At 38.8% G+C, this 11,545-nt stretch overlaps 1 protein-coding gene across 2 annotated transcripts; it reads right to left on the bottom strand.

The window, feature by feature from the left end:
• Positions 1 to 3,323: 3,323 nt before the first annotated feature.
• On the bottom strand, positions 3,324 to 6,270 carry LOC130737836 (SWI/SNF complex component SNF12 homolog). 2 transcript variants are annotated; one of them, XM_057589690.1, is made up of 3 exons: positions 6,074 to 6,270; positions 4,252 to 5,822; positions 3,324 to 3,739 (listed from the first exon to the last, which is right to left on the bottom strand). In XM_057589690.1, the coding sequence occupies exons 2-3, from the start codon at positions 5,808 to 5,810 to the stop codon at positions 3,667 to 3,669; spliced, it is 1,632 nt and encodes a 543-aa protein (XP_057445673.1). In that variant the 5' UTR covers positions 5,811 to 5,822; positions 6,074 to 6,270; the 3' UTR covers positions 3,324 to 3,666. The 2 variants fall into 2 exon arrangements, with proteins under 2 accessions (XP_057445673.1, XP_057445672.1); XM_057589689.1 differs by having other exon boundaries at positions 4,252 to 6,270.
• Between the last annotated feature and the right edge of the window lie 5,275 nt (positions 6,271 to 11,545).

Below are 11,545 nucleotides of genomic sequence, written 5' to 3'. Positions count from 1 at the left end.
TAATGGTGAAAAAAATCCCTGAAAGTGTTGACGTCGGTCATATGAGTCCTTATCTCAAATTTCCGTTAGTCCCTGCGACGGAAAATGCCATGTGTCAGGTTAAATGACACATGAACCGGTCCACTTGGCTGCCACGTAATATATAATAATAATAATAAAAATTAAAAATCAAAAAAAAATCAGAGAACTCCTGAATCTATCCCCTTCCTCTCCGTTCTTCCCAGCAACCATCAACTTCCATAGCTATCATCCTCTCCATCTTCATCTCTCCATAGTCTTCAGCAGCCTCTTCCAGCTATCAACCTAGCCAACATTTTCGTTCCTCACCTTAATAGGAGAAGGAGAACGCAGAAATTAATTCTCAACCTAGAAATCCATTCTCAACCCAGAAAAAACTCATTGTTTGAACCCAAAAAGAAGGAGAAAAAGCTTGAATCGAAGGGAAGAGGGTTGGATCTGGAGCGAATCGAGGTCCCCGTACCTTCCCGTTCTGTGAATCGCAGAGGAGGTGGTTGGTTGCTTTTCGATCTTTGACTTCCCTCGCCATTTCAGGAACCGAACCCATGACCCTCTCGAAGATGGAGGAAGCTTCAAAGACCATTCCACACCAAATTGGAGGTGTTCACAACGATTTGCTCCTCTTTGGAATCCATGGAGTCAAGAGCGACATCGTTGGTGCTCACCCTCTCAAATCTTCCCTCGCATGTGTAATCTCTCTTTCTCTCTTGTTCTAAGTTTCAATTTCTGCACTTCCTGCGTTTTTCTGATCTGATATATGCAATGCTTCTGTGACTGCTTTATCGAATTTCATCTGTTAGCTATTTCCCCTCTTAATTAGGGTTTAAAGAAGTGACGAGCGGAAGAGGATTGAAAATGCTGGGGGTGTTGTCATGTGGGCAGGTACTTGGAGAGTTGGTGGGGTGCTAGCAATGTCCCGTGCCTTTGGCAATCGAATCTTGAAGCCGTTTGTTGTAGCAGAACCTAAGATCCAGAACCAAGACATAGATCAAGAAACTGAGCTGCAATTGGTTTATTCATCAGTTTTTTAATCAAAGTCACTCTTTCATGATATTGGATGGATTATTCATGGTTTTCCAAAACTGATTCCGGTGTTTGATCATAAAGGGGAAACAACCTTTGATTGAAGATAACCTTTGATTATTCATGGTACGAGTATTTTTCTTTTTACTGGAATAATTTATTACATAGTCTAACTAGCATTGAATTGTTCAATTTCAAAACTCATTAACTATTTCAGTGGCAATTTGACCTGAGGACCTTGTTTTTGTCTGGAGTGAATGATTAACTTTGTGTATTGTTCTGGTGCTGTGCGTTTTTGCTTCAGGGATGCTTTTTGGCCTTGCATCATCTTTCTGTCCAATTTCGTTTTGGCCTGCTTTATGTGTGCTGAAGGCGTAGCAAGAAGACCAGGCATGGAAATGCTGCAGGATCAAGAGAGCACGTTTTTCCTCTGCCTAATGCTTAGTTTTATAATGCTTTTGCTTTTGTGTCTTGTTATTCGCTACTGGTTATGTTGTTATCTAGTTTACTGTATTTCTCTCTTCCTTTTTTTTTTCCTTACTGTAGTCACTTTTGCTTTTGGACCAATTCTTATGTGTGTAATTTGTTTATGTACTCTTGGCTTGAGCCCTTCCTTTTAATATATATTTCTGGGTTTCTTGTTTTTGTTGAGATGAAGATGGTGTGGAATATGATGAGGAAGAAGATGATGATCTGATTTTTTTTTAAAAAAAAAATCTGGGACTAAATTGATAATGTTGGGGACTAAATTGAAACCTACGTGGCACATAACTTTGACACATGGGCATTTTCCGTCCCAGGGACTAACGGCCAAACATAGATAGGGACTACTATGACCGACGTCAACACTTTCAAGGATTTTTTTCACCATTAATGATTTCTAGGGACTACTATGACCGGTGCCTATTTTCTTAGGGACCAAAATGGTGATTCACTACTCCATTGTTATGTTTATGTTTTGTTCACAAAGAGGTTACATCAATAAAAAAGAAAAAAAAATATATGATAGGTGGTATGAAAGGAAAAAAAAAAAGTGGTACTACATTTAAGTGGGCTTGTTTGACAACTGATTGCTAGAGTTTCTTGTATAATCTGAATTATCTTTGTCTCACTGCTCAGTTTATTGATAATGGAAATTGCATAAGAGGATACTAAACTATTGCTTGATCAAGAATAATAAGGGTGTGACTATTGGTAGAAAAATTGAGAAATGTCTTTTGGGTTGGGGAATTTCAAAAGTTTTCACTCTTACTGTTAGACCATGCAAGCTCAAATGATATAGGTATTGCTTACTTTAATGTTAGAATGGAGGATTGGAATGCACATCAATTGATTTTTTTCATGTTAGATGTAGTTCTCGTATTTTAAATCTTGTTGTTAATGATAGTTTGAAGGAGTTGCATGTTTCCGTTACTAAGTTCACAAATTGCATTAAGAATTTTAGGATACAAGAGACTTGCTTGGCACAGTTAGATGTTCCTACTAGATGCACTCTACTTACCTTATGCTTGAAAGTGCTTTGATGTTTCAAAAAACATTTAAAAGGCTAGGAGAGATATAGAGTATACAATGGTGAAACCTGGTATTCCAAAATATGAGGACTAGGATAATGCACGGGTGTTGGCACTATTGGAATTGAGCACCAGTGAATTACATGTAAGCGCTACACACAAATCCGAAAATATCTTTCAACATCTCCCCTAGGTAGAAGCATCGGACAACATTTTCTAGCTTCCCCCTTGGGCAAGACTTCTCTGCTCTCATAGGGGCTCCTCTCGTTTTAACAGGGCTTCCTACTCTTTATGTGAAAGATCTCATCCTCCTGTAGGATTTTTCTCCCATGATTTTCCGTGTTCCCTTTTTCTCCTTCACCAAATTCGATCTCTTGCTTCTTCCTTTTCTCCACTGCCTTATTCTCATCCTTCTCTTGGGCCACTACTCCCACCTAGCTCCGAAGTTGCCCTTCCTGCAAGAAAATGATTGCAGGTATGTTTTTTGATTTGATAAAACAGTTGGTTGTGGTACTACATTTAAGTGGGCTTCTCTATTTTTTCTTTGATTTTCTTTTGTTTTTTTTTTGTAATGTTAGTGATTGTATTTCATATGTTCAAGCAGAATAAAATTGCTCATTTAGGGGTTACTGTTCCCTTTTGATGAAAGTGCCCCTAATGTTCTCTGGACGACAGTGCTGGCTGGAAGTGGAAGGAGACTAAAATTTGTTGGAACAAGTAAAATTCCAAAAATCAATGTGTCAACAGATCCTACGAAAGATTAAATAAGAGTTATGGCAGGCAACAATTGTTTTCTCTTCATCTGTTCGGTCACAAGACAACTGAAGACACTGTACACCAATAAATCCTTCCTCATACATTTTCATAGTGCCAAAGCATATTTCGTGGACATATGGACTGTATAGTAACCAAAGAATCCACCAATGTAAACTACAACAAGAGAAACATGAAACTAAGGTACAATTTTCCACCTAACAAGCTATTATCAGTACTGCAACTAGTTGTGCTCGCAGGACTGATATACTATGCCCACTTCAGAAATTCCCACTATATCTTCAAATGCATCACCAGAAGGGATGAATAATTAAATCAAGGAGCCATAGTACTCTTGGTCTCATGTGCTTCCGGGAGCATCACCTCCAGCAGCTGGTTTGCGATTTAAATATCGAATAACAGCATCTTCAACCCTGTTCAAGTTGTCAACCAAAATATAAACTTCAGAGCGAATGGTAACTGATATGTAATTATATAGTAACATGGAAAAACAATCACACGAACCCAGTTCAGGTTGTCAAACAAAATATAAAGTTTCATCGTGAACTGCAACTGATATATAATAGAACATTGTAAAACCAACAACGCTGTCCAAGTCAAGTTAAACCAGGCACATGAACAAAAGGAAAACCACATGCACTTTTAGTAATTTGAAATGATATGAAATCCTCAGATAGAATATAGGATTAAGCTAAGTGTACAAATCCACCTAATATACACTCCAAGTCATATCACATATTACCTTCAACTAATACAATATATAGAAGGGCAATATTAATCATTAAACCATAAAGTAGATTGTTAATTATAGTTAAATCATAACCAAGCCCAGCAGATGGTAATGTATTCATTTGCAACTAAAGTTAAAATTAAACAAAATAAAGGAGGACAAAAAACTAAGCAAGAGATAGCTCTTAAAGCTTACCATGGTTGGTTGAAAAAATCTGATCGACGCTCTTTTTCAGCATTGCGACTAGGCTCTCCAGCTACTAACTTGAGATCCCTGCTTTGAGATTCAATCAAGGCATTAATAAATTCTACTGGAGATTGACTGAAACCAAGGAAGAATGCCCGCCTCCTACGGTGCTCATGGATTTTTCTAATGATTCCACATATCGCTTCATCACATGTTTCAATCTCTTTGTTTTTCTCCACATTAGCCAATAAAGCAGACAACTCCCTCTGAATAGGAAAAGGAACATCAACTGTCACATCATAACAAGCAGTCCCAGCTGGACTGTTTCCAGAGAGTTTGATTTTATGTTCCAAAAGTATAGGCTGAGGAGCGAACAAATGATGTGATATTTTCTGTGAAACCATTGTAAATTTCATCTTTTCTTCCCCAAATACTTTCTGAAGAGGCTCGTCACAGTGAAAAAAAGAAGGGTCATTTGGGTTTTGCAATTTCCGGGCCTTCACATAGTGCCAGATTGCAGCAATAATTCTTGGGCGAGTATCAACCTCAATGCCAAGAACTTCTGTTAATACCGGTGAAAGCTTAAACTTCTCAGGTGAATAATTCATTTCCAGCCGTATACTCACTGAAAATTCTTTATCCCCTTTCCTCTTCACTTCAAAACCTTCATGAGGAGCAGGAGATCGGGAATTCTCCCACATAATAACGTGATTATCAGGATAAAGTCTCTGATCCAAAGAAATGGTTACTCTTTTGAAGAAAGCTGAGAACTTTGGATACAGTGGAGATGACTTCTGAACTATTCCTGGCTGATCAGGGTCCACACCATCTTCCAATATTCTCCCAACTATCTTCAGCGTCCACGTCGGAGGCTCAGCATTTGGCTTCTTAGGAATAGTGCGGATTTGATTCGCGAAAGTGTTAAATACATATATGCGCAGAGTTTTCTGAATACAAGGCGGATTCTTTAGCGCTTCCTGGATGTCAACCTTTTTTCTAGAAAGTGCAGCATCCACACGAGACTCAAACTCAAGAAGCTGGGTGTACAGAGCTGACTCAGGAAGGATAGCAGCCACTTTTTCCTGCAGCTGTTTCTCAGGGAGCTTCTGCTTCTTCCTCCGCGCAGCAGGCGTGAGTTCCATCGGCCTCAATGGCGAGAAGTTGTTCGGAGGAGAAAATCCACCAGGGCGCATAGGGGGTTTAAAAGGGGGCCTCTTTCCACTTGCATTCCCAGGTGCCGTGACTGACCCCGATGAAACTCCCAAATTCCCTAAACCACCAACCTGTCCCAATCCTTGAGCTTGCAAATGAGCCTGGAGCTGAGCATGGGCTGCAGCGGCTGCTTGGGCCTGAGCCTGCGCCTGGGCCTGAGCCTTAGACTGTGCTTGGACAATAGCATGGGCTTGGGACAGTGGAAACTGCCCTTGGAAACTAGCAGCAAGCTGGGCTTGAGCTTGAGACTGTGAAAACCCAGGGTTTCCAGGTATAGAAGTGGAGGGTACTCCAGCATTTCCAAAGGAAGAAGAGACCCCAATGCCCTTAGAAGTGTTACTATTGTTCACAGACATCACTATCCAAACCTTATCAACCAGTCAAACAAAACGTGCGAATAAATAAACAATCAAAAGAAAATCTTCCACACCCAGATGAAACGATCTTAACTTTACCTATTGATCTTAACCATTCAACCAAGAAGGAGCCATACACAACAAAATTCAAGTGTCTAAATTTATAAATTGCGCAAAACACTACAAACACTGGATTTGCACTCCCAAAATTGATAAAAAGAGCCAAATACGCTGAATCTGACACCGAATCGAGTAGGGTTTACCTCGATCTGGCCTTAGGAGGATCCACTGAAGGAGAAATTAGGGTTGATGCGAACGGTGTGAGTGAGAGAGAGAGATTGAAGTTCCGGAAGGTGGAGGATGATGGCGGTGAAAGCGAGCGTGGCTAGGGTTTGGAAAATGGCCCGAATCGGGAGGGTCAAAGTTTAGTCAGTGTATGCGTTCAAATTCTAAATGCTTTTCTTCAAAACGGTGTCGTTTATCTCCAGCATGTTTAGAATTTGCTTGGGTTAAATTAAAGGGTAAAACTTACCTACAGTACCGTATATGTAGTTGGTACTGTTCTCCTATTAGAACAAAACATGTGGATAATGGGAATAAATGTGGCAACCTGAATCTTTCCACACTCCAACACCCGACCTCTCCCTTTCTCAATTCTTGAGTCCCTTCCTTCCATTCTTCTTCAAACATAATATCTGGTCACTTGCAGATCCTTTCTAGACACAACAACAACCAGATCTCATCTCCAAAACTCCATTCGAACTCGGAATTGTTCCCCTTTTTTCTCTGTAACCATGTTTCCACTGAAAATTAGAGTAAATCTCCTCTCTTTTAACCTGTCCTGGCTTTTCCTTCCTTTTTAAAGACAAGAACATTGGGAATCCAGTGCCATAAACCTATGAAAGAGGATTTGAAACTTATCTTCTCAGGCTCTAGAGTGGCAATATTAGGGATTGCAGAAACATTTGTGTGAATAAATAAATATCTAGAATGTCAACAAAAAAATGATAACAACAGAGAGCTTTCATATGAAGAAATTGCAATCAAGTAGGGTGATCTTGTAAAATTGGATCTGTTATCCACCATGGCGGTGTCGAGGCTGCTAAAATTTAAGAGCTTGTGTTGTTTCCATGGGCTCCATGTCGTAACGTCTGAGCCAAGCACTTAAATTGACATCCGCAGGCTCAAGGAAAGACGCATGTCGTGGGGCGTGGTAGGGAGATGGAAGGTTGGAGGTTGGAGGAAGAGGGAAGGAAGACGTGTTGCAGTTTCCAGGAGAGGGTGCCAAACAAAAAATTAAATGCAATTCCAGGTGTCAATTTTTGATTGAAGAACAGTACCAACAACACCAATGGTACTGTACTTAAGTTTTACCCTAAATTAAATCATCCCCAATCCCTCTAATTAGTTTTCCCCTTTTTTTCATTCTAAATAAAATTATTTAGGAAAAAACATAGAAAACAAAAGATAAGGTTTTTCTTCTTCTTCGATACATCGGAAAACTAGCAAACAAAAGGTAAGGTTTTAATCATTATTAAAAGTTATTTTTTGTTTCCAATTTTCTAAATATCCTATTTTGATCTTCTTAAAATAATTATACGTTAGCATTTAACAAGATTTTCATTCCTAATTTCCATCTCGTTTGAAATTTACCCCTGCTTTTCGTTTTGGCTTGTCTCGGATCTCGGCGTCGATCTGTTTCTCTTTCTCCGTAGCAGCGATCGTCGGCGCCGTCCTCTTTCCATGCCCGTCGGGTTTCAACCTTCTTTCCGGTCGGCGCTCTCAGTTCAGAGGTTGTTTCGCCGTTGGAGTGAGTATCTGGAAGCGAGTGAGGTGTTGGGTTTTGACCAGGCCTACTCGCCTTGACATGGTTCACCGCTTGGGCTTCAAGGCCAAGCGGGTTTTGTGGATTACCGCGAGGGTTTACTCAACCGAAATATCAGCGTGGCTTGAAGGGTGGTCTCTAGGCTTTATGAGATCTTTTTGGTGTAGTTTGCTCACATTGTTATAAGAAATTGGTTGTGCAATCCAGAAACTAAGCAGGGGTTTGGTGGGGAATGGACATAGCACGTCCTTGTCGTAGGGAAATCTGGAAGAAACACGCCATCGGATGGTGCTTCTTTCTCGGGTTGGTTTGGTGTTAAGTGGGTATTGGGGTTTGCGGGTTTTTGCTCTGAGGTGTTTGGCGGCGGTTTTTTTGGGGTACGCTGGTTGTGGTTGTACGTTGGGTGTGGTTGGGCTCGTGTTGGTGGAAGCTGGTGGGGTGTGCTGCAGCTGGTTGGCTCTGTGTGGCTGTTGGTCGCAGTCCTTGGTCTGTGTAGTTCGTTCGTTGTGGCTACGGTCGCCTTCCGGCTTCAGCGTCTTGGTTTCTGCACGGTTTTGGATGGGTGACCGTCTTTTGGGTTGCTGCTACGAGTTTGGAGGTTGTTTTTGGAGCCGTGCAAGCATTGTTTTCTTTTATGTTTGTTTTATGTCTTGGTTTTTAGGTATCAGCTCTATAGCGTGGTTTGGTTTTATCTGTTGGGGTTTTCGGTCTGCTCTTTTGGTTTGATCTCTATTGCAGGTGTCGAGCGGCTTGTTTTCCTTTGTTTTGTATTTGTCGCTGTTTTTCGACTTTCATGGAGATCTTTTCTTAGAGATCTTGTATAGAGGAGCAGTCGCGTGGGGGGTTTTACTAAGCTTTTGGCACGCTCTTGTGCGTGTGGGTTCCTTGGGAGGTTTTTGCTGTATGAGCTTAGTTTTGTTTGGTATTTTGCTGGCTAGGTTACTGTACCCATGTTGAGAGGGGTTGTTACTCAACATTTCTTATATATATATATATATATATATATATATATATATATATATATATATATTTAACTTTCAAAAAAAAAACATGATTTTGTATTTGTAATCGGTGATATCCTCTTACTCTTAAACTTTGTTTGGTTTGACATTACTCATTTCTCACACTATAATTAGTAACAGGATGACGTCATATATGATTTTATGCATATTTTTTTACTTGATATCAAATATTTTGAGATATTTTGTCTCATGAATATTCCAATTTTTTTAAATAACCTAGGTTTTCCGGAGTGGTGCTGATCTCTGTGAAGAGGATGAGAAGCGGGTTCCAGAGGTGAAGCTAGCTAGGTTGTCTTGTGGAGAAAGGAAATGTTTGTTGCAGATTGGAGCATATCTACCTTCGCTCTCTCCCCATCAAGGAGCTACAGATAGTAGACACTATAGGCTACTCGGAGACCAAGATTGGGAAGCCCCACACAGTTCCGTGCAAAGTGATGGGGAAGTACAGTTTTGTCTCCGTTAGCGTTGGGATGTCGTCGAGGTACATTGACATGAGGGGTTTCTCGCCACTAGTGGTGCCCTGTTTGTTGGTTGTTGATGTTTTTTTTTGTGGTGGTTAGGGTCCTTTCTTTGGTTCTGATTTTGATTGGCGGGAGGAAGTTGGATCTTTTGAGGTTACGAAGATTTCCGGCTTCAATAATTTTCAGTTTAGGCTTAGAGGTTTTTCTTTTGCGTTGCTGGAGGTAAATGGTCATTGTAGCATCGGTCGTTATCCGGTCTCAATGATCTTCAACTTAGGCCTATGGATTTTTCTTTTGCTTTGGTCTTGTTCGGCAGTGGAATCTTAATCTTTAGGTTGAGTTGTTTTCCTTGTTTATGTTTCGTGGCTTTTCTTTTATGTATGGGTTTGTTTTGGCCCATTGTTGAGAGGACTATTTCTCAAGACTATAATTTTAATAAACTCTTACATTAAAAAAATTCTAATTTTGAAAATGGCGGTGTCTTAAAAAAACAATAATAAATTGATACAATTACAAAACCATTTATCTCACTCAATCTTTATTATTGTAGAAGCTTAATAAATTTAATATCGAAATCTGGTCATTACAATTATTAAGTTTCCTACCTTCATTTATTCTCATTTATAAAGTAAGACAAATTGAAATTTGATTCCTTTAGCCTAAATTTTCACTTTTTTTTTAGTTAAAAATCAAACTTCCAAACTTTTGTTTCTGCTTATTAAATTTTTATGTTTTTTTAGGATGATAAAATTCAAACTTGCATTAAAAATTCACTTTTAAAAGAGTTTTTGAAAGAACTACAAGAAGAACAAGCCTATAAATATCATCGTTTTGGCGTAGGAGCAAATATTGCCCCATACAGAGCCACAAAGCATAGTTATAAGCTCAACTTCAAAGATTCCACCATTGCTAAACATAATTTAATGTCACGTTTTTATTTATCAATTCTTTTGTTTCATAATACCAATCGTGCATGACACATACACAATGCTAGGGCAAACTAAAATATGTTAGCCAACCGTAAAATATAAGTGATTGTACTACTTTTTTTGTGTAATTTGATTCTCCATTTGTTAAAATCAAGAATAAAGAGAGACTTTATGAGAAAATGTAATTCCAAAATGAGACATTTTACGAGAAATGAATAAATTAAATACCAATAATTTTACAAAATTAAATCATATTTTACACCATAAAAAAAGGTTTGGAGCATATTTTTAACCAAGTCTGAAAATCTCGAAGCTTCTCTCCGGTGATTTCTTGCTCATAATCCAACTTCTCCTACCTCCTCCATCCTAGATGAGACATGTCAACCATGAACATCCAAACCACTTATCCCCGTTTCCTTGCTATCTCCTATGTTTACTATGATGGCCTACTTCAGAGAGTGATGGTGGTCAATGAGTGTCTCAGAGAAGATAGAAAGAAACTAGTAGTGGCGATACGAGGATGTGGAATGACGACACTTCCACCTTGCAACGTGAAATTTTATTCTTTAATGAAGAATATATGAAAGAGGCTTGGTTAATAGGGAAAATTGATAGTTATAGTGGAGGTTTGCTATTCACAAATGAAGAAAAAAGAGGTTTCAGAGTTGAGGATAATAATTTAAGTTAAGAAAATAAAATAAAAAATTATTTTTTAAGAATTTAATTTTTTTTGTTTAAATAAATAAGTCGGTAAAAAATAAAGGACTACCTTGCAATTTTAAGAACTTTGAATGACATTATATGATGTGACATATCAACACACAAGACATTTTATGATTATTCCAAAATGAAATGACATTTGGGAATGTCATTTGTACTTATTTCAAATAAAAAAATTCAAATTGCCTAGGAATTGTAGCGGTTTGTTCAGACCTCATAAGTGACTAATCAAATTTTATGGAGTCAACGGCCCAGGGCGTGGCTTAAGCAGGGTGATAAGAACACATATTTCTTCCATCAAAAAGTCATATAGTGAAAGAAACACAATACGATTAAGAACAATCGTGATGATGATGGGCGGAGATGGGTGATGGGTGACTGGGTGTGGATATTGTCATGGTGCTTACTTGTTATTTTTATGTTCCTCGATACCCGATAAGAATCTACAGGCCACTTGATAGAGTAAGACTTTGAAATGCGTAACCATGCTCAGAAAGGGTAAATATGAGATATTTATTTCTAGAAAGTCTTCTTGGGTATCGAGGAACATAAATTGAATACACAAGGATGACACATCCATGCCTTGGTTCAATTAGATATAAGGACAAAGAGATAAATCATATAAAATGTTTGTCACAAGGTATACTATGTCGGTGCAAGGCCATTCTTAATATTTATGTCATAGTGATGTATTACTAGATACCGCTCATTATTAGTGATATTAAATATACTTGATTAAGCTCAAGTGAAAGCGGGAGATTGTTGGTATATGCACTAG

This window comes from Lotus japonicus, chromosome 2 (genome assembly GCF_012489685.1).
Source record: "Lotus japonicus ecotype B-129 chromosome 2, LjGifu_v1.2".
NCBI lineage: Eukaryota > Viridiplantae > Streptophyta > Magnoliopsida > Fabales > Fabaceae > Lotus > Lotus japonicus.
The sequence above is the reverse complement of the archived record's forward strand: the minus strand, read 5'-3'. Positions and strand labels throughout refer to the sequence as shown.